The sequence below is a fragment of the Carettochelys insculpta genome, chromosome 1 (assembly GCF_033958435.1).
Source record: "Carettochelys insculpta isolate YL-2023 chromosome 1, ASM3395843v1, whole genome shotgun sequence".
Lineage (NCBI taxonomy): Eukaryota > Metazoa > Chordata > Testudines > Carettochelyidae > Carettochelys > Carettochelys insculpta.
Window position 1 is genome coordinate 355,825,913 of NC_134137.1, and position 27,568 is coordinate 355,853,480.

Below are 27,568 nucleotides of genomic sequence, written 5' to 3' on the forward strand. Positions count from 1 at the left end.
ATATAATTTTTGAGAAACAATAATATAAGAGAGACATGGAAAAGAAAATTCACACTGATATCTCTAAGATACAGATTGTGACCAAATCAGTTACCATATGGAGGCTACTAATACACTGTATCAAGCAATATCAGACTCTTAACAGAGATCCATCGGGTAAATTTCATCACAAACTCTGCTCTAGCTGAGCTAAAACTTGTGAAAGAGGTCACAGAAAAGGTGATATGGTATCCTCATTCCTGTGGCTCCTTTTAAAATCTTCCTTTTATGACTTTGTTAGCTGAGAAAACTTATCCTTTGATAGCCATATCAGGTACTTGGTCCTAAGTGATTACCTAGTGTCCTGTCTGACATTACATGTTTCTAGAGATCCTACTTCTGCATTACATACTTCAGTCATAGAAAATAGCCAACAGAAGCATTTTAAGTGTTGTTTTGGGGTCATTGTCTTTTTTTTTTAAAGTCTAGTGGTATTTCTTAAACAATATTTTCTATTTTTATACACTTTGTTTTTCTGTCCTAGATCTTCCATTATATCAACATAATTGATCTGGCAAGATGTGCTCAGGTTAGCCGATCCTGGCTGTTGCTTACACAGACTAGTTCAATATGGACTGATGTAAGTCAGACTACTTGCAATTGTGACACAATAAAAGGTTTATTGTTTTATTTCAACTTTATTAAAAATAAGAAGAAACCAAGCCAGTAACTTACTGTTTACAAAAAATTATAAGGATCTGGGGTGAAATCCTGATGCCACTGAAGTAAATGCCAACATTCCTTTTAATTTCAGTGTGCCCAGTATTTCACATTTCTGCTCCATTCTATAAATATAAATTAGGAGTAACTCCACTTAAATCAATGGTTTAACATCAACACAAATCTGGTGTAAGGGAAAAGAGAATCAGATATTGGCTATGTCTACACTATCCAAAAACTTTGAAATGGCCATGCAAATAGCCATTTCAAAGTTTACTAATGAAGCACTGACATACATATTCAGTGCCTCATTAGCATGCGGGCAGCCACGGTGCTTCGAAATTGACGCGGCTCACCGCCGCGTGGCTCGTCCAGACGGGGCTCCTTTTCGAAAGGACCCCGCCTACTTTGAAGTCCCCTTATTCCTATGAGCAGACGGGAATAAGGAGACTTCGAAATAGGCAGGGTCCTTTCAAAAAGGAGCCCTGTCTGGACGAGCCACGCGGCAGCAAGCCGCGTCAATTTCGAAGTGCTGCCTGCATACTAATGAGTCGCTGAATATGTATTTCAGCGCTTCATTAGTAAACTTCGAAGTGGCCATTTTCATGGCCATTTCGAAGTTTTTGGATAGTGTGGACATGGTCATTATGTATATTGTGATGGAGTAGGGAAAAGGCAGCCCAAAAAGAGTGAAAGGCCAGATAATTAAGGGAGAAGGGCTGCAGGACAATTAGGAGCAGCTGGCAGGGAGCTGGACCAGGGTGATTGGGGCCTATTGGCTCCACTTCAGGCCCACAGGAAGCATTTAAAAGCCTCCTCACTATTTTCCCATTTTTTGTTAACACATGGGAGTATGTCTACATTACCAAGTTTTGTTGAGGAAACTAATGTGGACATGCAGATTTTGCCATTAAAATGGTCTCCAAAACATGTTTCCACTTGCTCCCTCTTTGTACAGATTGTGTCCACATCTTTATTTTCCTCTCAGTAGGAGCAGTGCACTCTGGGTATGTGTTCCCCAGTGCCTGATAACACCATCTTTTGCTTAGTGTTGTGGGACATTAGAACAGAGTGCAGGTTATCTAGGGTTGCCAAATGTCCCGCAACGTGCAGGACCGTCCCAAAGTTCCATGAAAAGTCCCATGTCCTGCATGTATCCAAAAATGTCCCACAGCAACATTTTTGCATAAATGCAGGACTTCTCATGGAAATTCCCAGCCCCCACTGGGTTTCCTGCAGCTGGGGCTGTCAGTGGGGCTCTACTCCTCTGATGGCTCCCAGCCATGGGAACCTCCGCCGAGGGGTGAGAGACTCCAGCAGCCCTGCAACTAGGGCTGCTGGGGGCGCTTCATGCCTCAGTGGGTTCCCAGCCATGGGACCCCCAGCGGTGGTGGTGGTAGCGGGGGAATGTTGGCAGCCTCATGGCTGGGGCACAGAGCCTGCGAGCAGCCTGAGCTGCAGGAACTCCAGCCATGGGGCTGGGGGAAGCCTGGCAGCCTTGCAGCTAGGAGCTGGCTGGGTGCAGGGTGCCCTAGCCTAGGGGTAGCCTCCCAGTCATAGCCAGTCACAGGGCTGCTGGATTTCCTCCCCCTTGCCTCCTTCAGCTGGGGATCCTGCAGTTGGGGCTGCCTATCCCACAAACCTTTCCCAAAAATCTGGCAACCATAATTTGGAACTGTGCAGAATGGACCGTCACACATCACTTTGTTCAGGGCCTTTTGGCATTCTTGCGTGCTTTTTTGCCAACTGCCATTCCCTGTTGTGTACTCCAGCATCTGCAGCAAGAAAGAGTGAATCACGCATTTCTCTCGCATGCTGTTAGCTGTCATCAGGTTCTCATGCAGGGCAGTTGAAATTGTCTTCGAATTACTGACAGAGGAAGAAGATTCTGATAGGAGTCTGGTAGTGTGCAAAATACAGAGAGTGGAAAACTGTCATTGCATTCTCCAGTCACAGAGCAGCAGGGGGATAGATTGGCACTTTTAGACTACGGAAACAAGCACTAATTGGTGGTTTTGCATAGTCATGCAGATATAGGATGAAGAGCAGTGGCCATAGAGTTTTAAGATGTGTAAAGCAACCTTCTTGGAGAGCTGTGTGCTGAGCTGGCCCCTAAACTACGGCTCAAGAACATCAGAATGAGAGCTGCCCTCTTGGCTGACAAGTGTTAGGCAATTGCTGTGTGGAAGTGGACATCTCCCAATTGCTACCAGTCAGTTGCAGATCAGTTTTGGAGTGGGGAAATCTACTGGAGCTGTACTGCTGCAAGTGTGCAGGGTGCAGAAGACTGTGACTCTGGGAAACGTGCGTGATATTGTGGTTGGTGTGCAGATGAGGGATTTCCAAACTGCGGAGGTGGGAAGAGAATAGATGGCACACGTATTCCAGTTTCAGTGCCGGCCCACCTTGCAATCATGTATATCAACAGGAAACTTTATGGTACTACAGGCTATTGTGGATCACTGTGGGTGTTTCACAGACATCAACTTGGAGTGGTCTGGAAAGCTGCATGATGCACACATCTTCAGGAACACTGACCTGTACAGAAAGCTGCATGGGGAGATTTTGTTTTCAGACCACAAGATTACTATAACTGTGGTGAGTGAGGAGGTGGAGGTGTCTGGTGGCTGTGCATATGGACAAAAGAATTCCGTCCATGGTCAGAAAATTCCCTTTTCAGGGACATAGTTCTAACTGTGCCCTACTTCTCCAGTGGCAGGTCACACTGTGGCAGATCTCTCCCTACTCAGAGTAAGCAAGGAAACGAAGGCACAACTTTTCCAGCCTTGTGGCTTTTGCCTCTTCCATATGCAGCCCACCTATGTTCTGCTTTGGTTCCTGCACAAGTGACTGATGAATAGTACTGATGGGAGTGATTGGGGGGAGGGGAGAGCACACCTGCATTGCCATGGATCTGTGGCAGAAAATTTACAAGTATTTCTGCAGGACTCCATTGAGATTGCAGCAAGTACTCTGGGATCTGATGGGAGCCAGGGGTCCAGCCCAGTCTGCAGCCGCCTGCCGGTCCAGTGGCCCCAGCAGGTTCTCAGGCTCCCAGGCAGCGAGCACTAGGCAGGCCTCTTGTACCTCTGGAGGCTGGAGATTAATTGAGCCCCCAGGCTAGGCTTTTACAGTCCTAGCCCCGGGTCCTGACTTCCAGTTAGGTGGCTGGGAGTTAAGTTCAGCCAAAATGGTTCTCTTTGTGGGTTGGTCGGTATGCTAGCCTGCACATAGTAAATATAGTAACAGAGAGAAAGCCATGCTAGTGTATATACTATCAAAACAAAAAAGCAGTAAAGTAGCACTTTAAAGACTAACAAAATAATCTATTAGGTGAGCTTTCATGGGACAGACCCACTTCTTCAGACCATAGCCATACCAGAACAGACTCAATATTTAAGGCACAAAGAACCAAAACAGTAATCAAGGTTGACAAATCAGAAAAAAAAAATATCAAGGTGAGCAAATCAGAGAGTAGAGGGGCGGGGAGGGAGGGAGTCAAGAATTAGATTAAGCCAAGTATACAAAAGAGTCCCTATAATGACCCAGAAAATTCACATCCCGGTTCAAACCATGTGTTAATGTGTCGAATTTGAATATAAAAGAGAGTTCAGCAGCTTCTCTTTCCAAAGTAGTGTGAAAGCTCCTCTTCAGTAAGCCCCCGCCCCTCTACTCTCTGATTTGCTCACCTTGATCTTTTTTTTTTTGATTTGTCAACCTTGATTACTATTTTTGGTTCTCTGTGCCTTAAATATTGAGTCTGTTCTGGTATGGCTATGGTCTGAAGAAGTGGGTCTGTCCCACGAAAGCTCATCACCTAATAAATTATTTTGTTAGTCTTTAAAGTGCTACCTTACTGCTTTTTTGTTTTGATAGTAAATATAAGTCTCAGTCCTGCAAACACTTACGTTCATGTGTAATTTTATGCATATTAATATTGTACTAGACTATTTGAATGTAAAGAAGAGAATGTCTTTCAGCATTCCTGGTTAAAGTTTGAAATGATACACTAGATTTCTAACAGCACTTTCATGTATTTTGTATATATAACAGCTTTGATATCTTTATGATATCTGAATTATTTCATTTGTTTAGATTGATTTTTCTTCAGTAAAACACAAGATCCAGGACAAAACAGTAGTGAATATACTGAAGAAGTGGCGTCCTTATGTGGTACGTTTGAATCTCCGTGCTTGTTCTGCTCTTCACTGGCTGAGCTTTAAAAGCATTAGTAAGTATTCTAATATTTCTTTTAGTTCTGTTTCTTCTTACTCCCTTTCTCTTTCATCTTTTTCTTTTGTCAGATGTCTTACTCTATCACTATATATTTCTTCTGCTGTGCAACATGTGAGTGTCTCTATAATTCCAGCTGTGGTGAAGCAGAATGCTGGAGATGCTGATTTAAAAAAAAAAAAAAAAAAAAGCCTCCAGCAGCAGTCCTAGCAGTTACAGGCCAGTAACCCCAACTTCAGTACGAAGCAAATTTGTTGAAACTGTAGTAAAGAATAGAATTATCAGACACACAAATCAACACAATGGCTTGGAGTGTCAACATGGGCTTTGTAGAGGAAAGCAATGCCTCACCAATGGATGAGAATTCTTCACCTGTGTCGTCAAGAGTGATCCAGATGATATAGTGTATTTTGACTTTCCGAAATAAATTGTCAGCTTTCACAATAGAAAGAAGTAAACTGTAGGGTTTCCCAAGGATCTGTATTGGCACCTGTGTGGTTTAACTTATTCATAAATGATCTGTAAGAGGGCAAACAGTGAGGTGACAGAATTTGCAGATGCTGCAAAGTTACTTAAATAGTTAAACTCAAATCTGACTGTGGAGAGTTACAAAGAGATTTCACACAACTGGGTGACTGGGCAACAAAATAGCAGATAAAATTAATTTTTGTAAGTGCAAGGGATTGCACGTTGGAAAGATTAGTCCCAAGTACCTATACAAAGTGATGGATTAAATTTACCATTCAAGAAAGGTCTTACAATCGTCATGGGTAGTTCTCTGAAAATATCTGATCAATGTACAGAAGCACCCAAAAACACTAAGGCTACGTCTACACGTGAAGCCTACATCGAAGTAGCCTATTTCGATGTGGCGACATCGAAATAGGCTATTTCGATGAATAACGTCTACACGTCCTCCAGGGCTGGCAACGTCGATGTTCAACATCGACGTTGCGCAGCACCACATCAAAATAGGCGCTGCGAGGGAACGTCTACACGCCACAGTAGCACACATCGAAATAAGGGTGCCAGGCACAGCTGCAGACAGGGTCACAGGGCGGACTCAACAGCCAGCCGCTCCCTTAAAGGGCCCCTCCCAGACACACTTGCACTAAACAGCACAAGATACACAGAGCCGACAACGAGTTGCAGACCCTGTGCATGCAGCATGAATCCCCCGCTGCAGCAGCAGCAGCCAGAAGCCCTGGGCTAAGGGCTGCTGCCCACGGTGACCATAGAGCCCCGCACGGGATGGAGAGACAGCGTCTCTCAACCCCCCAGCTGATGGCTGCCATGGAGGACCCCACAATTTCGACGTTGCGGGACGCGGATCATCTACACGGTCCCTACTTCGACGTTGAACGTCGAAGTAGGGCGCTATTCCGATCCCCTCATGAGGTTAGCGACTTCGATGTCTCGCCGCCTAACGTCGAAGTTAACTTCGAAATAGCGCCCGACGCGTGTAGCCGCGACGGGCGCTATTTCGAAGTTAGTGCCGCTACTTCGAAGTAGCGTGCACGTGTAGACACAGCTTAAGAGTGTTAGGAACCATTGGGAAAAGGATAGTATAGTAATCCCTAGATTTACAGAGAGGTTGTGTTCTGAGCAACCTCTGTGTAAGTTGAATTTTGTGTAAATTGGGGAGGTGTTGGGGGAGTGGGCAGCTGAGCGATGTGGAGTGGGGGGCAATGATGTGGCCCCCAGCTTCTCCCAGCTGTGTGCCTTCTGGGCTTCCCCGCTGGGGAGCCAGGTGCACAGACAGCTGCTTGTGGACAGGTACTCTCAGCTGGGGAGCCCAGCATGCAGACAGAAGCTTGGAGCCTAGAAGCAGCATCACTAACAGCTCAGGACATCCAGTTTCTATGCTTTCATTTGCTGTGTGCCTCGCCTACAGTAGCCTAAAGCCACAACTGTGGGAAATGTCCTCCTCAGCCTCTTGTTGGAGTATTGCTAGTGTGGATAGAATCTTTGAGTGCAGCTGCAAAGATCTAGTAAGTTTCTACTGAGCATGTGCAAACTATTTGGCAAAGGTTTGTAGCCAGTATTTCCTGTAAGATGAAAACTTGGACAGCTATACAGGAGAGATTCAGGTGCCATTCAGCTGATTGGCAGAACACCCCCAGATGCCCACAATTTTTTATTGGTGGTGTACATCTGCATATGCCTCAGTGTACATAACACAATTTATTCCGCACAAGGATAGAAAAAATTATAGGGAACATTCTTTGCGACTATACCAAATTTTTGAAGCTTTACAGGGATGGCACAAGGCACGTCCCTAATACAAGGCCACCCCTCTTCCCTATTGCCAACTTTCGGATCTCTGCTTCAAAGCATGAGGATGCTAGAGCTTCTTAAATACAAAGTTGCTAGAATTGTTTAATATGGGCAAGCCAATGTATTTTCCTCTTTCTTTGTCCTTGGAACCAGTTGAACTGTTTTGACTTAATTAAAAAAAATCAGAGACAGACAGCTGGCATGGAAAATTCCAGCCTTAATGATTAGTTTGTGAAAGTTTTAAGCAAGTGAAAACAGGGTCTGATAATGGGAAATATGGGGAACCTTGATAATAAATAGTGCCTCACCTCCAGTTAATCATAGTACAGTAATAACTTCTTTATGTTGTGGGTCTTTGTGCATAGCTTTAATATTAATTTCTCTAATTTTGGTACATGATCACCTTGAATATGGGGGCAGAAGAATAGGTGCACCCTATCCTGGGCACCATGGCAGCTGCCCTGGCCCATCTGAGTCCCACTTACACGTCTGTCCCTCCTTGCGGACAAAGTTACTTCCTCCTCTTTGGCTGAGGTGTGCCCCACGAATGCGAGGGGAGAGGGGCAGGAGCTATCCAGAACCTAATTGGCTCTTAGCTCCCAAAAAGTCAGGTGATAGGGAGGCAATAGCTGGAGCTGATGGTAAGGAATGAAGTTGGAGGGGCCATGGAGCTGAGCATGGATAGAAACATATATCAGTTCCTGCAATATTTCCATTTCTGGGAGCCATCCCTTACTGCCCCTGGTACCAGGGCAATGTTGGCTTGTGTTATTAAAAAGTGGCATTCCAAGTCCAGTTCTTTAGGCAAATAAACAACTTTATATCTCTATTAAGTATTAGATCATTTATTATAGGTCTTCCCTGATTAGTGATGAGAGTCTTTTTGAATGGAATACCTCACTTCTCTTAATGCTACTGGTAAGGGTGAATGTCTTCAATTGTCTCTCCTTGTCACCTCTGTAAAAAACAAAAAAACAAAACAAAAAAACCCATACAGTATTGATTACCTAACTAGATCAGTGCAACTTGTAAGCCACAGTGCGCCTTAGTTTATCTTAAATCTGCACATCAAAGACACAAAATGTTATTCTGTATGACTGTACCCTGTGTCTACAAGCTGCATGTCTTTCTATAGTTGCTGAATTTCCGCGTATCTTCAGCAAGCTCAGAATTAAAGATAATAACCTTTTTAACTGTTCAGTCTCATTTGTTAAAAGTCATTTGTGGTAGTTAGTGTGACAGTCTGCAAAGAATCTTACATGTATCTCTGAAACACCTTGTTCTAATTATGATTATGTATATTCAGTGATCCACTTTAAGTGTCAAAGGCATTTCAATCAGTGGTGTTTGTTTGTTTGTTTTGCTATTTAAATAAATACCAAAAATGTATTCCATTAGATGTCCATTGATATTGGGTGTGCAGCTTGTCTGTATCTTTTGAACTGTTGTGGAAGTTCAGTTGAAGCAAAGAGTAAGATAGAATTCTTTTATTGCTGCAGGCCTGTATGAGATCACTACTTTTCAAAGGTTTTTCTTGCTAACAAACTGAATTGAATTGTTTGTTTAAGCATAGCCTAAATATGTCATGAGCTTTCTACTCTAAATGCCATGAACCACAGTTCTAATGTCATTATTCAAGATGAAGCCAAGATTACATAGATTTCTGGCAACCTTTTAAAATTGTTAATGATGAAACAGCATTGGTGTTGGCTGCTTAATCATGCTGATTGGCTGGCTAAACAAGTTTGTATTTGTTATCCTGAATGAATCAGTTGCAAAATATTGGGGTTTTTATTGTTTTATGCATTCACATAAAGATATGTGCATGATATGTACTGTAGCAGTTTTGTTAATGCAGATATATAAGTTATAATATTCTTCCAATTCCAGCTGACTTTGATGAAGGAATATATTATTGTGCCAGAAGCAAATAAGCGTATTGTAAGAATAAAGTACAGCTCACTGTTTGGGGTATTATTCCACCCACCCAGTGATCTGTAACAAGGGAGGCATCCTGGGGAACTGTTTGACCTCCAGATGTGCCTGAGAGTTGCATTTAGAGCTTGCTGCTATTAGTATTCACAGCACAGGAATTGAAGATTTGGCAAGGAGTGTTATGCTGATTCTTGACATCTGTGCATTTTAGAAGGCATCCATATTTTGTGACAGTTTTGTTTTCAGTTACAGCTTTCAGAGACCTCCAAACACTGTACTCATTAGGAGAAAAAGAAAAGCCCCTGACACAATTGTTTATTGGAGACATAGTCAAAAATATTGGAATAGAGTGGTTGTAGGGAAAGAAAGAGATTAAGGGGGCTGTCGGAAGTATCTCAGGACTTTCTAATATCTTTTGGACTCAGAATCTTCTCAAGCTATGGTTACACTAAGTACTCTGTTGACAGAAGTTGCTGTTGGAAGAAATTTCCTGACAAAACTTCTGTTGACAGAGTGCAGCAACACACAAAAGCCAATTGGAAGAGCATTGGGGTCTGTTGCCAGAGCACCTGGACTGCCTGGCTGCTCTCTTGACAAAACAGGAACCCAGAAGCACAGCAGACAGGGCTGCCCATTGTTCTGGATTCCCTGTCTGTTGAGAGAAGGCCCCTCAGAGTGTCCACACAGCTTTTTTTGTCGACAGAATCTGTCAACATCAGCGTTATGCCTCATGGCTGAGACCAGAACACAGCCAGCAAAAATGCTTAGTTTTGTTGACAACCTGTCAACAAAATGCATTTTCTGTGTTGATGCTCCACCAGTTTTGTCTGCAAAACTCCCTGGTGTAACCATAGCCTCAGGGACATTTGTGATTAAATGGTGTAGAGGAAGAAATGTTAAGATGCAAGTGTGGTTTATGGTTGTGGTGTTTCAGTTGAGAACATGTTCTGATTTACAAATAGCAGATCTGCTCTTTTAAAAAATAAACATCTCCTCTATAATTTTACAGTTTTTCTTCCTGATCTGCTATTTCTCCTCTTCCATTTTTGTATGCCCCTTCTCTTTTCCATACATTTATTTTTCTCATGTTTTAATTTGGCTGCCTTCTTCTGTTGTTTGTCTCCATGCTGTTGTTATTCTTTCTGCTGCAGGCCCATTTCTGTTATTATTGAAACCAACTTCTATTCTCCACCACCTTTTCTTTTAGGGTAATTACAAACATTAAAGTACCTCAGACTCTGATGTATGTATGGTGGACTTTCAGTTTTCACAGAGTTCTAGCACTTTATTGGCTTCACAGGAATCACTTTTCATATATGTCTAGTATGTAAAGGCCCTTTAGTGCCATTGGTCTAAGAGAAATAGTGCTGTAACTCTATGTATAAAGGATTATAGTTGATTGTAATTAGTTATATATGCTGTAATCAAATTTAAAAAACTTGGGGCAGTCCAAGAAAAAATATGGGGTTGATGGCTCTTAGATACTCTTCAGAATGGGGTGCAACTTCCATTCCATCTCTCTTTTGAGGGCAGAGAAGTGTTTATTTTTCCCCTTCCATAACAAAGATCTGGATAGATTTCACCTCAAGTTTCCTTTCTTTCTTTTAGTGCTGTTTCAGGAGTCATGGTTATTTCTTGAACATAGTGGTATTTGTGTTTGAAGGATCCTTCCACAGGGCAGTTATCAAACCACAATCTCCCTGAGCCACCAATTAGATATGTCCTCTTTTTACTGGGCTTTCCTCTCTATTTAAAATGATAACCAGTGTTTTCAGCTTTGTCTCTTTAAGAAGTTGTGGCTGTTGATTGTCTTCTGTGACAGTTTCCAGACTCTGGAATTACTGTTTCTTTGAAAAGCATGAAAGGTTTGTCCATCTAGCCATTAATGATTCTTTTAAACAGTTGTTTTCCATGCATCACTGCTATTCCCAAGGGCCTTGGCCCTGGTCGGACTACTTGAGCAACAGTTTAATGATTCTGTATCACTGTAGCCTTTAGACTTGTCATCTGCAGCAGGCCACCCAGTTCTTACACTCAGACTTACCTGTTCAGCTCCTTGAGTTTTTAAATTTACTGGCTACAGACCTTCCACACTATCTCCCACCTATGCTCTGTACATGGATGGTGTGCTGTTTCTTCTGGTCCTCATTCTGGCATTCCCCAATGCGTTCTTTTTAAAATACTACCTCTTTAGCTACAATGCTGGCTTTTTTGTCCATAACAGTTGACCCACGTGGTATATAAATTCACTTTTTCCTGCTCTACATTTCTCCAGTCACTAGCTTTAATGTCAAAAATAGCTATTCTCTTAAGGTTCTATTATCTGTCCTTTCCCTGTCTTCTCAGTAGTTCTATTGTTCTTAGTTGTCCTCTTCTCTACCGTCCTGAGTATCTCTGTGCTGGCAAAATCCCCAAGATTTGGAGAAAGTAGTTCACTGGCTGATAGCTACTGTCTGCAAGATATTTTTTTCTTTCTGGAGCTTTTAAATGTTTCAGGTGGTACCAACAGATAGCATGTATTTTACTGGCCAAGGGGGAAGATTTTCTAACCCCCCAAGCTATCCTTTAATATTTAAAATCATTCTGGAGCTGGCAACAGTGAAGAATAGTGCAACAGGTTTTTCTACACAACTCTTCAGAGGGTATGCAAAAACTGTCTAAATTCTTCAGTTTGGCAACCTAGCATCTGTAAGTAATTTACTTGTTACTAGAATAAGGGGTGTGAAAGAATGCCTCAGATCACAGAATATTTTCTGCTGAAGAATCCTTTGGCACTTCCTCACACTCTTACCATGTCCTGAATTTTAATTTGTTTTCATGTTTTATATTAGAAAAAGCTGTCACCAAATGCTCTGGATTATATTTTTAGTGCAAAAGTACATATGTGAGCCTTTGGGCAGGAGCGCTGGAGGGATCCACAGCCACTAAAATGCTATGTAGCGTTTGAAAGCTACAATTTTTTTCCCACTGCACAGCCTTCCAGAGGTCCTCCCATGGTTAGTTGCTTGCATGTATTGTCACGCATTTCAAATGTAGAGCCTAATTCTGCTTCCTGCACTCATGCATAACTATCAGCGATGTAGGAGATGAAGCAGGATCTGGAGTGTGATCTGGGACATCTGAGTCTGATCTCAGATCTGTCACCAGTCTGGTCTTGGGCAACTTACTTAACTCTTCTTTGTCATTGTTTCCCCAGCAGGAGTGCTAATGTCTCCTTCAAAAAGGAAGTTTTCAGTTTGGTTATATTAACTGATGCAAACCTTTAGAAAAGTAAATACTGTACAGATGCTAAATGTTATCACTCTATGGCTGTGTCTACACTTGCCAAAAACTTTGAAATGGCCATGCAAATGGGCCATTTTGAAGTATTAATGAAGCGCTGAAATACATATTCAGTGCCTCATTAGCATGCGGGCGCTGGCACTTCGAAATTGACGTGGCTCGCCGCCGCGCGGCTTGTCCAGACGGGGCTCCTTTTCGAAAGGACCCTGGCTACTTCAAAGTCCCCTTATAGAAACTTTTGGGAAGAAGGGGCCTCCGGAAGAAGCACGTCCTTCCGGAAGCACCCCCGGGGGCCATGCTTCGACATGGCGTTTTGGAGTCCGGAAGAACGGTCTTCTGGATTCCAAATCATATGGCATTATGTTAATGAGATGCAGGGAATTTGCATCCATGCCTCATTAGCATCTTTCACTCCCTGTATTAGCATGCCACTTCCGAAGAAAGTAGCCTGTGTAGAAACAGCCAATGAGAAATAGTGCCTATTTTGAAATAGCAGTTTTGAAATAGGTGCTGTTAAGACAGGGGCTATGTCTACACTAGCATTCCTTTTTTGAAAGATGTATGCAAATGAAGGGAATCAAAAATGCAAATGAGGCACAGATTTACATACCTGACACCTCATTTGCGTATTATTCTTTTGAAAGAAGAAAAGCAGTGTAGATGCGGCTCTTTTGAAAGTAATCCCCATCTTCGAAAGAACCCTTCTTCCTATTTTTTTAGACTAGAGCCACGTCTACACTGCTTTTCTTCTTTTGAAAGAAGAATATGCAAATGAGGTGCCAGATATGTAAATCTGTGTCTCATTTGCATTTTCGATTTCCTTCATTTGCTTGCCTCTTTTGAAAGAGGAATGCTAGTGTAGACGTAGCCAAGGAATAAAGCCTATTTCAATATTAGCCATAGTGCATCCAATGTCTCTGTTTTAAAGAAGGCACTGTGTGTAGACGCTGTGTTTTGAAATAGCTAAGTGCTATTTCAAATTGCATTTATGTGTAGCTGTGTGATTTCAAAACAAGCTATTTCTGAATAACTCTTCCAGAATAGCTTATTTCAAAATAAAGATGCCACGTAGACATACCCTGAAGTTCATATATACGACTGCTGTTCTCATAGTATGTGAACAGCTCACAACTTTTAATATATTTATCCTTACAACATCCATGTGAGGTAGGGAAGTGCATTATTTTCATTTTATAGATGCAGAACTGAGGCACAGAGAAACTAAATGATTTGCCCAATGTCACACAGGAAGTCTATGTCAGAACTGGTTAGTGTCAGAACAGACTAGTACTGTGATCACTGGAAGGTCCTTTCTCTCTGTTCCATATGGAATTCCCATTGATTTTGTACCCTTTTGAAGTTCAGTTTGCATTTTGATTATTTCATATAACTATCACACACAAAACAACTGGTGCATAAAATGCACAAAATTTTTCCAGGGAACAGATCAAGGAACGAATAAATATAAAGAAATTGCAATACATTCAACACATTGATGCTATAGGCCCAGTCCTGCAATGATAAGGTGACCACATTGATGTATGGCAAATATGGGACATCAGCCTCTGAGGATGGGGGCGGGAGAAGGCTGTTGTCTCATGTCAGGGCTCCTCAGTGATGGAGGTTGCTGCCCCACAGTGAGGCACTGGGGATGAGGTCTGCGCAGCCTTCTAATGGGGGAGGGAGCAGAGCATGGTAGTTCCACAAACTCCTGGCAGAGGGTACCAAGAATAGGGATTTTGCAGCCTCCAGGCAGAGACGGAGGTTGTGGGGTTGGAGTGGCGGGGGGCAAAGAGAGGAGAGCAAGAAATGTGGCAGCTGTACCATGGCAGGGGTCCCTGGTGGCGGAGTCTGGTGTGCCAGAGAACGTGGAAGTTTCCCCATGGAGGAGCTTCCCCACAGCATGAGCTGCCTCCCTGAGGCATGAGGTGCCGGGGAACAAGGCAGCAGCCCTGTGGCGGGGCTAGCTGGCAGTGCGAACTGCCTCCCCTAAGCATGTGGTGCCAGGGAAGCTGCCCCGTGATGGAACTTGCCAGCAGTGGGGGCTGCAGGCCTGGGGTTCCAAGGAATGGGGCCACTACCCCAAAGAGGAGTACCCCTGCAGCAGGAGCAGCCCCAAGGCACAGGACACTGGGGAACTGGTCAGCTGCCCTGCAGCAGAGCTACCCAGCAGCAGAGGCTGCTGCCCTGATCCTGCCAGGGAACAGGAGGCCGCCTCACCCCCAGATATGGGACAATGTGCCCATTTTCTTCAAAAAAGTATGTGGGACTGTCCTGGTAAAAACGGGTTGGATGGTCACGCGGTGGAATGAGTTCCATGGCCATGCACAGGAAACTGCAGGTTCATGCCCTGCTATGCATAATGTGACTTATTTCCACTATAGATCTATATCTATATCTCTCCATGTATACTTTGTAAGTTCAATTAGTGACCCAAACAGTAAGGGTGACCCAAAATAAAAATGGTCAGAAACGGTACATTTTTATAAAAGATGATGTATAACTAATACCATAACTGAAATTTAAAAAAAACAAAACACTATATAGGCAGATATTTCCTTATGGACAAACAACACAAGTGGCAAAAATGTAAACAGTTTTTTTCTGACATAAAAATATGATAAATCTGAATCTAATAATAAAGACATTTGCAAATTAATCTATTACAGTGACAATTACACCGTGCTTCTTTACTGTTTTAACTGATTGTTCTTTTTGTCGTTCCCATTCCTCGTCTTCTTTGTCTTGCTCAAATGTTTCTGGATAAACTGGCAGCTTGTCTTTTGGACATTCCTCATAATAACTTCGGACATATTTTTCAACAGTCCACCCTTTGTATTCCTCAGGTATTTTGCATTCTAGGCCACTGTAGTAAACATTGTAGTGATGCTTCAACCAGTAGAAAAGGTAATGAATGTTGTAGTCACATCTCCAAGGATTCTGTCTAAGCTGTAATATTTTCAAAAAGTATAGATCTTCTAATACGCCATATTCAAAATTTTGCAGTGTGTTGTTTGATAAATCAAGCTCCTCTAAGTTAATGAGTCCTGAAAAAGCAGCTGATCAATTTTAAAAATAGTTATTAAAACACAGAATAAATAGAAAAAATAGGAAAAGGTACTTGTAACAGGGAAAGCATTGTGATATTAATATGGCTTAACAGTATTACAATAAGGTGGTCAAAATCACAGTTTATACTTTTATTAAAGGACTACAATAATGGCATCTTGTAAATCTAAACAAAAAAGAGTGGTTCTACTCTTGAGAAGTGGCATGTAAACTTTTACATCAGATCTGATTTATTCAGAATCACTTGTGCTGAATTTATAAGAAATATAAATGACCTCTTCTTGGTTTCTCTTAATAGCACAGTAGAGAAAACACAGCAAAAAGCCAATGAACTGGAATGTAACTTTGCATTATGAGAGAATTGTTTCACTAATCACTTATACCTGTGCCACACCCATTATTACCAGTGCAGTAGTCCCCCGAGTTATGCTAGGGTTGAGTTCCTGCACACCCTTGCATAACTCGAATTTTGCGTAATTTGGGGTGGGCTTTGGGAGCCAGCTGGCAGCCTGGTTCCCAGCTCCCCTGGACTTGCGGGAGCCGGGTGTGGCTTCTCCCCTGCTCTGCTCAGCTGTTGCAGCATAGCTTCTCCCCAGCTGGGGGAAGCAGGGGAGAAGCCCCACCGCAGTGGCTGTCTGCTGTCCCCCAGTGCGGGGAGCCTGGTAGGCAGACAGCCGCTATGGCAGATCTTCTCCCCTGCTTCTCCCAGCTGGGGTAGCTAGGGCTGGAGTGCTTTCGATTTGCACTTAACTTGTGTTAATGCGAGTGTAGGAGGGTGAAAGTGAGGCCAGGCAAGGCAGGGGGTAAACAATGCCTGTTAGCCCAATCAGCCCCACCCCTGTTCACCTGCAACCAGTGTTAGGCCTGGAGGGGTATAAAGGGAGGGAAGCCAGCCCAGCTTGGGGCTGACCAGCAAAGAGGCAGGAGACCCCAGGCTAGAGCTGCTATATAGTTAGCTGCTAGAGGGTACAGCCCAGGACCCTCCCCCAGGTACTGAGGGGGAGTGGGAGCCCTTCTTCTGCCACAAGGGGGAGCTAGATTTTTTGGGGCCATGCCCCAAACTCAACCTATAGACACTTGGGTGGGGGCTGCAGACCCACCCAACAGGCCCTGGCCAGGGGGCCTAGCTGCAAACTGTTCACAGTGAGTTAAGCAGAAATTGAAATTGCACATACCAGGGGATTACTGTAATATAGGTTCTGAAGGTCAAATTAGAAGTGCATTGACACTTTTGCATTGTTTTCAGATTATACTCAGACTTTACCTGCGCACAAGGTTGTGTGACCATAGCAATACTTGCAATGAGGCAACATGTGAAATGTAGACTGATCTGTACACCGATTTTGTACTACTGAACTATTTTGGTTAGGGGTCTGGTTTTGTTGGGCTGAAATTGTTTTAATGTTATGGGTGTCTAATGTCGACACAGTTGTACTGGTATAAATGTGCCTTATGATGGTATAACTTACCCCCCCATGATGATAAGCCAGCAGGGCTGACAGCCAGCATAGGGCCTGGGGCAAGGTATGTGGCTGGCCCCAGCTCTGAGCTTTGGACAGTCAGCCCTTAGTGCTGCCCAAATTGTAGTATGCTCCACACCTGCCCCCTGAGTTGCAAGGAGTGATGCTCTGGTGGCAATTCAAAGGGGTCTGAAGCTTTTGCTGCTGCTGCAGCAGCAGCAGCGGATGAGACCTCCATGCCCCTTAGACTCATCAGGCCTTGGGACAGCTACTCCCTTTGCTGCTCTGTCAGCAGGCCTGTAATAAGCTAAATGGGTTTATACAGGTATAACTATGTCCACATTAGGGGGATTTGTAACACTGTAACTATACCAGTAAAGCTGTACAGTTTTTGTGTAGGCATGGCTTGAGGGTACAAGAAGAGAATAGAGCTGTGTAGATATCAGGAAATACCTGATCTGACATCTCTATTATTGGGAATAATGATGAGGGAGGTAATTTCTCTCTCAATTCACACTCAGGTTGAGTTTGTGGGACTACTAATTATTAAAAAACCTAACTTATAAAGAGTACATTTGATAGGGGGACCAATGAGAGACAATAAACATGGAATTGAACAGTGCCACTTTTATAGTCACATTTCAGAGATGACCCCATAATTTAAATAAACTTTGTGTTCATTATATAGCGCATCTTAGTTTGAGGAGTTGAGCAATGTATTATTTTTGATCTCTTAAACACTATTTTATTGAAAGCACTATTATCCACCGTTACTAAGCTTTCAGAATGCTGCAAAAGAAAGCAGCCTACTCTTTGTGTTTCTTACTCCTCTCTTCTTCCTGTTTCTGGTTATTTTCATCATATAAAATATACATACACACTGAACAAACAGCCTACAGTGCACTAAATCAAAACCATTCTGAGATCTAGTAATATTACACAGTATCTAAAATACCAAATTTCATTAACTTTTTCATTCTCTATATTATAGTAACTTTAATTTAAAAGCAACTATATAAACTTAAGCAAATTTTTGTCAGATTTGACAAGGAGAGTTTCAAGATATATTTAATTATACAGCATGTGGGACTGATTTAATCTTCAGTTCCCAAAATTTTTCTCCTGTTTAAAAATTCCTTAAAATACAGAGTACACCAAACTCCATGGTCACAACTTTGACTACAGTTTGGTTGCCCACAATGCAAAAATATATGATAAAGAAATAGCTGATTTTAATAAACCACAGTTTGCTATTTGTACAAATAAATAAAGTTGTTCTTACCAGTATCTATGTAAACTATTCCATTACTGCTAAGGTTTAATATCTTCAGTTCATTAACATCTTCGAACTCTTTGGCTCGTAGTTGTTTGATTTTGTTGTTAGATAAATCGAGTTTAACAATATCTGGAGGTATGTTGCCTGGGACTTTCTTTAACTCTTTTAGAAAAATGAAAAGACAAATGTTATATCATCTGTCTCTTATCTCTACAATTGGCATGTTACTATAAGAGCAATCTGTGCCAGCATGTTAAAAAGCCTTGTGTTCCTTGCATTTAGAAATAGATAGGTGCAACTCTCAGAAAAATAAATTTATGGAAGTATTTACTAACATCTGGGAAGACACAGAATTGCCTCATGCCTTGCATCTTTCTACTTCTTTTCCTGCTCCTTCTGGTCATCTAACACTGACCTTTCTTGATCCATTCTCAGTCTTTTCACACTGTTAGCATGGAAGTAGTTTCTTATCAGCTTCTCTTGACTGGGATGGCGTAACTTGACTGTCTGATTTTTACATTTCATTTGAAATAATTTCTGTTCTTTATGGTAGTACATGGTATTGTCTCTTCCCATAATGTAACTTCTTATTTTGCCTTTTATACGGGTAAATAATGCAGTTACAAAGATGCTATGCAAAACTAAGGCCTTGATTTTAATGCACTTCCTCACCTAAGTGAAACCAATGGGGCTACTTGTGTGAGTAGGTGTTCATCATCCTGAGAGAGTGTTTCAGAATCAGAGATGAGTACACTGTATTATACTATTTGTTTCACACTACCAAAAGTTGATGTGTTCTAAGTTTTAATACTAGTGAAAATACTATAGGTATTACCTCATGTAAAATAATGAGACATTTCTAGGGTTTTTTAAATATCTATCTATGCAAGGTATGTCTCACTGTTATGTTACCAGAGCACCTCCCAGTCTTTAATGCAGTAATTTCCACATCACTATGAGAAAGGGAAGTACTATTACTCTTATTTTAGAGATTGGGAACAAAGTGATAAAGAATCTAAATCCTGGTCTATGCTACAATGTTAGGTTGAACTTAACTGACTTAGGTTGATTTTCTTAGCAGTGAGTCCACACTACTGGATCTATTCAGCTAACTTTATGGTCTCTTAAGGTCAGTTTTGGTACTCTTGCTTCTTCACAAGGATACTGCCAAATTTGTCCATGCATGGTCGAATTTAGGGTAGTGCAGACGGAGCACTGTGAAATTTGATATTCTTGGCCTCCTGGAGGTGTCCCACACTCCTCCAGTTAGACCACTGCAGCCAGCACTTACAGCTCCGCTAGTCTCCAGGTGTACAGGAAATGATCCAGGAAAGCTTGAATTTCATTTTCTGTTTGCCCAGCATAGCACGCAGAGCCTGCAGCACATCTGACCATGAATTAGAAGTGTTGCAGATGAGCTCCAGCCTGGAGCATGCAGTAGATCCATGACTGCATTGCTGCATGTTGGGGGATGAAGCTGTTCTCAGAGGACTACAAAGCAGCAAAAGAATCGCAGGCATCTACATCAAGATCCCACGGGGCATGTTAGAGAGAGGTTACAGCAGGGATGCCCAGCAGTGCTCCATGAAAATAAAGGAGCTCAGGCAGGTGAATGAGAAAACAGAAGAAGCAAATGGTTGTTCTGGGTCATTGCCTCAAACATGCCATTTCTGTGAGCAGCAGCATGGGATTTTGGGGGGACACAACCACTGTCCCCAAACTGTCCATGGATACCTATCTGAGATTCTTCGGGCAGCCGCTGGGAGCAGGCAAACAGACCAGCTGATCTCACTGACAGCAAGGACCTTTTTTAAACTTTGGATCCAATCCCCTCCTTGTAGGATGTTTTGCTGCCGGACTGATGGTGGGGAGAGCATCTCTGGTGAGTTCTCATTTTTAATCGTGCTACAAGTGGGTTAAGGCACTTAGGTGTGATATATGGGAGGTGCTGTACCTGCATAGCTGGAGCCCCCTGGAACAACTTGTTAACATGTCTAGGGATGGAGCAGGAATCCTCCTTGTAAGTCTCCATAAAGCTCTCAGACAGGTACTCTTTAATTTTTCTCGTAAGATCTTTGGGGAGGCCTGCCTTGTTTTTGATTTCCACAATAGTACACCTTTGTGCCAAGCAAGCAGAAAGTGATCTGGCATCATTGCAGCACAGACAGTGCAACATGCCAACAAGTTTTCCGTCCACATTCAAGTCAGCATCCATTTCTTATCAATGTGTGTTATTCTAAGAAGGCTAATATGTCATTGCAACATAGAGGAAGCCAGGGAAGGAATATGTAATTTAAAGGCATTAAACTAAGAGCACAAGATGCACGGTCATGCCTGGCTCACTGCCTCCCACCCCTGGGATCCTGGAGGATGGGAAACTTTTCCTGTGCCAAGGGAAATATTTCCAGCCAATGTGGGGGTGGGGGGGGGGGAGGAAAAAAGCTCATAATGATTGTGATAGCAACAGCCCTGATAGCCACCATGCCCCCTCCCCACACACACATACAGTGTACAGAGCTGCAGAACCTGCTTTTGAACCCATGGTCCTGCACATGGCTAGAATGCATGCTGTAGTCTGTGCCTTACCATGCCTGAAAGCAAGCTGAGACAAGCAGGCCCCTTAACACGTCTGTGTTGTACCTGCTGCACAGAGGATACCTAAAAGCAAAACTTTGTACATAACGCATCCCTATTGTTTTCCACATACACTGTTTTATGAAATTACTTTCTGTGTTGTAAAACTCTTCTCACTTACAGTGAATGTATCTCCCTAATGCCTGTCCTTCACTAATTTCTGTTGCAGCATCTGGAATAATGATTTGTTCCACAACTGCCACCCTCTCTCCCTCCAGCTATTAGACTGGCGCAGATCAGAAGGCAAAAATGGATGTGGGAAGTTCATTGTAGTTCATGAACGTTCCTTGAGCACATGCGATCTGCCTACATGGACAGGGCACAGTTAAATGTGTGGAGAACACACTGGAAGAGGGCAGGGTGGATCAGGAAGAGTGGAGAGTGCCCAGGAAGAGTGAAGTCCAGACCCAGGAAGAGATGTTGCAGCTTCTAGTGCAGCAAACAAAGCTCCTGAGGTGCCTGGTAGAGGAACAGAGCTCTACAAGTGCAAAAAACTTCAAAAAAAAAAAAAAAAAAGACCCTTTTTCAAAAGAGTGGGAGGAGCATCTATACGCATAAAACTGTCTTTTGAAAGAAAATCAAAAGTACGGGGCTCGGAAATTGAAATCCGAACCCCGATCCCGTATCAGGAAGATCTCTCCCTTTCGAAATAATAAATTGAAAGAGTATGCATGTAGACGCTCCACGGCCCACTCTTTCGAAATACAGGTCCGCCATGGCACCGATCAGCTGGGGCTGGGGCCACTCCAGCTGGCAGCAGTGGGATTCTATGGACCTTGCATTCGGCTGCCTTAAAGCAGCACGCACACAGAAAACCCGTGGCAGGAAGCTGAGAGCATGCTGGGAGCAGCATGTGCATGAGCTCCAGCTGCATGTTCCAGCCATGGCCAGCTACCAGACCCCCTACGAGCCCCATGGCCCCCCCTCCGAGCCCTCTCCAGCCTCCCAGGGATCCCAGGGGGAGAAAAAAAAACGAGCCCCCTCCTGGACGGAGCGGGAGCTCCGGGACCTCCTTGGCCTCTGGCAGGATGAGGAGGTCATGCGCCACATGGGGGTCAAGCAGCAGAATGCCGCAGCCTTTGGCCACCTGGCAACAGGCCTCTGCACCAGGGGCCACCCAGAGCGTACCCCAGACCAGGTACACTCCAAGGTGAAGGAGCTGCGCCACGGATATGCCCGGGCCAGGGACCAGGCCGGATGCTCCCGGGCAGGTCCAGCGACCTGCCTCTTCTACCGGGAGCTCCGGAGCATCCTGGGGCCGCAGGAGAGTTTCCCCCCCCGTGGTCTTCCTGGGCACCTCCGGGGAGGAGGTGGAGGAGCAGCCTGCATCGGGGACCCAGGAGGGCGAGGAGACCACCGACTGGTCAAGCGAAGATGGGGGGCGCTGACCATCCTCATCCCCTCCAGCTGGGCGACTGAGAGCCGGCCATCCCCGCACATCACCAAGGGACCCTCTGGTACATACAGGGAGGGGCGCACACCTACTCCAAGGGTGGGGGCGATGCAAGGGCTAGGCACCCGCACAGGGGACCGGTGGTCCCGGCCTGTACACAGGCCAACCCCCACGTGGGAAGCAGCACCCCATTGTGGCACATCAGCAACGCCCAGCACCCGCCCTCAGTGGACAGCACCATAAGCCGTGCAGGGGTGGCAGCTGGTCAGTGCTGGACGGTGCCCGGGGCCCCCATACCACAGGCTGGGAAGGGCCACCTGCAGGTGAGACCCCTGGAATCACACCCAGGCTGGGAGGCCCAGTCCTGGGGGGGAGCAGGTCGGTGCTCCCTGGGGGGGGGTCAGTGTCCCTTGTGGGGGCGGGGGCCCCATGGGGTGGGCTCAGGCAGGTACGCCACAGCCAGGTCCCCTCTGTCTGGGGCACACTACTGACATGCTCTCCTCCTCTCCACACAGCCACGCTATCCGGGGGCTGGGAGAGCCCTGCACCATCCCTCGTGCCGGAGAGCCCACCAGCTGCAGCCGTCCAGATGTCACCCCAGGCAGGGCGCTGTCAGGGACGTTGCCAGAGGGCCCTACACCGGGCCGAGGAAGACCAGGCCAGCCAGCGTCAGGCCGAGGTGGCTGAGGAGCACCTCCAGCTCACCTGGGAGGATATGGAGTGGCGGAGGGTGGCCTGGGACAGGATGCTGGACACGCTCCAGGGCATTGGCCAGGCTATGCAGGAGCACACAGCCACTATGGCCCACCTCTTGGCCCCCCTGGAGACTCCTCCTGCTGGTCTTGCCCCCGCCGCCCCCACTGAGCCTGCCCCTCCTGCCCCCTCTGCCCCCACCAGGCCCACCTGCCAGCAATATTTGATGGTGGTACCAGCACCATCCCCCCCCCGCCAGGGACCCCACACCCAGGGGAGCAGGGGCTCCAGGGGCCAACGGGGTTCGCATCCCACCACCCCTGCCCTGCAATGAGCACCTCGCCCCCCTCCAAATTGGTTCCCTCCTCCCCCCTCCAAGTTGGTTCCCCCCAGCCCCCTCTGAGTTAGATTCCCCCTGCCCCCCTCCAAGTTAGGTTTCCCCCTGCACATATTATTCCAAACACCCAAGTTATATAAACATTTCTTTATTATTCATCACTCCGTGCTGTGCTCCTCGGTGGCTGGTAGGTGGTGAATGTGCGGGTGCGGTGCTGGTGGGGGTGGCAGGAATGGTGGGTGACAGATGTGCATAGGATGTGGGCGTGCGTGCGGGTCAGAGGTGGCCGTCCACAAAGGCCTGCCTGAGGGCCTCCAGGATGCGGTGGCCGTCCCGGTGGGCCTGGCGGATGGGGGCGGCGCCCGACTGCTCATAGACAGCACCAGCCAGAGGGCTCCCCTGGGGACATAGACATCCCCCTTTCCCTCAACAATGTTGTGGAGGATGCAACAGGTGCCCACCACCTGGGGCACATTGGGGACCCTGACCTCCAGCCGGGTGAGGAGACACCTCCAGTGCCCCTTTAGATGCCCAAAGGCCCGCTCCACCATGTTGCAGGGGTGGTTGAGGTGTTCATTGAACGCCTCCCGGCTGGGGTCGTGGTGTCCTGTGCAGGGCTTCATAAGCCACGGCTGCAGGGGGTACGTCACATCTGCCACCATGCAGAGCGGCATGGTGACGTCCTCCGCCACGGGGATCTCCTTCTGGGGGACGAAGGGGCCGGCCCCCATGCGGCGGCAGAGGCCGGAGTTCCGGAAGAGCCGGGCATCGTGGGTGTGGCCGGCCCAGCCCACGTAGAGGTCGGTGAACCGGCCCCTCGTGTCCACTAGGGCCTGCAGTGACACCGAATGGTAGCCCTTCCGGTTGATGTACTGGCCGGTGCTGTGTGACGGGGCACGGATGGGGATATGTGTTCCGTCCAAAGCGCCGCTGCAGTTCGGGAAGCCCAGTTCCTGGAAGCCGGCAATGGTGTTGTCCACATCACCCAGGCAGACGACCCTATGGAGCAGCATCGCGTTGATGGCCCTGATGACCTGCAGAGGGGGAAGGGGGACATGTGCTCTAATGCAGGTGTAGTGGCCGTGGCCCCCTGCCTCAGGCCCATTCGGCCCCCCTCCCCTCCGGCCCCTGACCCATGCAGCCCCTGCCCCCTCCCGTCCAGCCCCTGCCCCATCCAGCCCCTTTCAGGGGAGAGTTCCCCTCGTCCCCCCGCCCTCCTGGCCCCCTCTTACCTCCATAAGGACAGCCCCGACGGTGGCCTTGCCCACCCCGAACTGCTGTCCCATGGAGCGATAGGAGTCCGGGGTGGCCAGCTTCCAGATGGCGACTGCGACCCGTTTCTCCACAGTGAGGGCTGGCCGCATGCAGGTGTTGTGGTGCCGGAGTGCGGGGGCGAGCCAGTGGCGGATCTCCTCAAAGTTCTGCCTCAACATGTGCAAGTTCCGCAGCCAACTTTCCTCGCCCCACTCCCCCAGCACCACGCGCTCCCACCAGTCAGTGCTGCTGGGGTGGGTCCAGAGGCGTCGGGGCACGCGGGGGGCTCCCAGCGGTGCCGTGGGGGGGGAGCCCCACGACCCCGGCGGGACCTTGCAGCCACTCGATGAGCTCGGGTGCAGCTGTGGCGAGGGTGCACAGCACCGCCAGCAGGGCGTCCATAATGAGGGCGTCCACCTGCAGGAGCTGTCGTCGGGCTTCCATGGGCACGAGTGGGCTCTGCTGGGCACGAACAGGCTGGGCAGCACTCAGCTCATGCGGAGGGGAGGGCAGAGGGAGGGGTCCTTTAAAGGAGGCGGCTGGCTGTGGCCCTGGAAGGGCTTGTTGACCATGGGACCCCGTCCGCGGCGTTTCCTGCCTCCCTTCTTTCGAAAGAGAGCTTGGAGCCACGTGGACGCTCTCTTTCGAAAGACCAGGGCGGCACTTCGAAAGAGCGGATCGGAACGCCGATCTGAAACACGGCGGCGGGGGCTGTCCTTCGATGGCCGCTTTTTCAAAAGCCGAACTTCGATTTTTGCCCTTTCAAAAGGGTGCTTACATGTAGATGCAGCTTTAGTGACTTAATGTCCTATCATGCCCTAAGCACTGGAGTGTCCTTCCTTCTAGGGGCTAAATACTGCTTGGGCCTTAAAAGATGTCAGTCAGTAAGTAGCCTGTCTATTGCATAACCCATATAAGGAGCAGGTGGAATTTTATTCCTTTGCTCTCAAAGAATCACAGTCTGGCTACATGATACCCCAAAGCTTGTGGGAGGGCTAAGCAAGCAAGAGGCCAAGCCATGGCTTTAACATCTAATACACCACATAGAGTGAGAAGGAAATAATGTATCGCAGGAAAGAATTTAGCAACGTGTCTTTGAGCATAGAAAGCTAAAAGTGCTGGGAGATGCACTTTTAAAATACATAATTTTGTTGGGAACAACAAGAAGTCCTGTGGCTTCTTATAGACTAACAGACATTGTGGAGCATAAGCTTTCATGGGCAAAGACCCACTTCATCAGATGCGTGAGTGGCAGGTGGTTTCAGAGGGGTATTTAAAGATTGGGGTCCCATAATTTTGTTGGGAGGCCATATTTTTATCTAGAGTTGTTTTTGGGGAAAAACATTTTGTTTTGACTGACAAGATGATGATGATGATGATGATGTTTAAGAAGTAGCTACTGTGCATGCCTGGGGAGAGACCCTTAACAGGTGTAATTGATTTTGAGGCTCTGACCAGTTTAACTACCTAAGGATCTGCCCTAGTGTCACTATTTTCCTTAATGGTTTATCAACCCAGAGGTTCAGCTTACTTCTCAAGGTTTCCCAGAGACTCTTTCTGAGTTTTATTTTTAGTGGAAGAACTGTGTCATATCAGACTTATTTATGTAGTACTATTGAAGGACTGTAGTATTATTATATCTGATAACATTTTAAGAGCAATATTATAGTGAATTTTACAAAATTTCCACTGAAATTTGATCGTCTACATGGAAAATGTCTTCATGTCATACTTTGACACTGAACCAGTTTGTGTCTGAGCTCAGCTACATGAACTTAAAAACCAGTGAGATAAGGAATGTGGAAAAGGAAATTCTAGCGTTGTTGTTGTTGCAAATTTGACGTACAACCATTCTATCTGAAGGAAACCCGGGTCCTTTTTTTTTTATATGATTCCGTTCAGTCCTGCTCTGGCTGCTATTTTCTATGTTCTTTGGGTGAAGTAGTAATACAGTCTTTTCTCAATGCCTCTGAGGGAAATTTAAATTTGAAAATTAAAGATCAATGATAATATATTGTTTCTGCTAGTAGCCTTGCATGGAGCAGGGGGAGATCTAGAGAGGATATAACAAGAAGTATGGAGCTTAGAAAAGGAGTAATCTGGGAGCCTCGGAGCCCCAGGGAAGCAGTGGCTGCCAGTGCTTCCACCCCCTGGAGCCCCAGGGAAGTGGCAGCCACTGGGGCTCTGGGCTCCGGAGCCCTGGAGAATCAGCGGCTGCCGGCACCCCCCGCAGCCCTGGGGAAGAGGCATTCGCGAATAATTGAATTTGCAAATGTCACGCTAATATCTAGGCCTGAATGTACAACCTGCAGCCTTCATAAGCTAACAGGTCAGACTGTAGAAACAAACACTCTCAGTTCATTCTGGAAACTTCTACTTTTCTTGCGAAGCCAAAGACAGACTTTATTTGGGGACTTGATGTATCAAAGAGTTTTGTGGTATTTTTTTTTTTTTTTAATGGAAAGACACGGGTACTACAGTAACACTAGTCACCTAAAACTTAAATAGATCAGAGCCTTCGGATTATTTAGCAGTAATGTAGTGCAACGTCATATACAATGACAGGCTGCTCTAACCAGGAGGAATCTCAGTTTTATACTCTGAAACGTTGGCAAATCCAGGATACCTTTGATTTTGTGAGTGCCTGCTTAGAAAAAGTATAAAACTTGATTGTGTACACATTTTAAAAAATCTTAATTGTGCGTTTTCTCCATCAATGGCTTTATGGCACTAATTTAAAGAGTAGAGGCCTGTCCATATCCTCAGCCAACATACTTATGCCTTCTTTGCTAGTCAGCCCACCCACCCGTTAAGTGATTTGGGTTAAATCTTGTTAGGGGCTGCGCGTTACTCCTGTTTTTCATTCAGGATGAATGTTATGAAAGTTACAGAAAAACTAGAAGTGTTCAGACCAAAAGCATGTGTCTGCCACTAGAACAAAGGCTGGGTCTACATGTGCCCCTTCCTTTCGAAAGGGGCATGTTAATGAGCAGGTTTGAAATATGCTAATGAGGCGCTGCAATGAA

At 45.8% G+C, this 27,568-nt stretch overlaps 2 protein-coding genes across 4 annotated transcripts in view; one reads left to right on the forward strand and one right to left on the reverse strand.

Moving 5' to 3' along the window:
• Positions 1-27,568, forward strand: part of FBXL13 (F-box and leucine rich repeat protein 13) — a 203,370-nt gene that overhangs the window by 77,260 nt on the left and 98,542 nt on the right. The window contains exons 8-9 of the mRNA XM_075017015.1: positions 524-619; positions 4,795-4,930. Of these exons, the coding sequence (XP_074873116.1) occupies positions 524-619; positions 4,795-4,930 (232 nt within the window). The remainder of the gene's footprint in view (positions 1-523; positions 620-4,794; positions 4,931-27,568) is intronic.
• LRRC17 (leucine rich repeat containing 17) overlaps positions 14,942-27,568 on the reverse strand; it is a 30,284-nt gene continuing 17,657 nt past the window's right edge. For 2 of the 3 annotated variants that reach the window (XM_075017029.1, XM_075017040.1), the window contains exons 3-4: positions 18,238-18,393; positions 14,942-15,485 (exon numbers count right to left, since the gene is read on the reverse strand). In XM_075017029.1, the coding sequence (XP_074873130.1) occupies positions 15,082-15,485; positions 18,238-18,393 (560 nt within the window). In that variant the 3' untranslated portion in view covers positions 14,942-15,081. The remainder of the gene's footprint in view (positions 15,486-18,237; positions 18,394-27,568) is intronic. The other variant, XM_075017048.1, reaches the window with a different exon arrangement.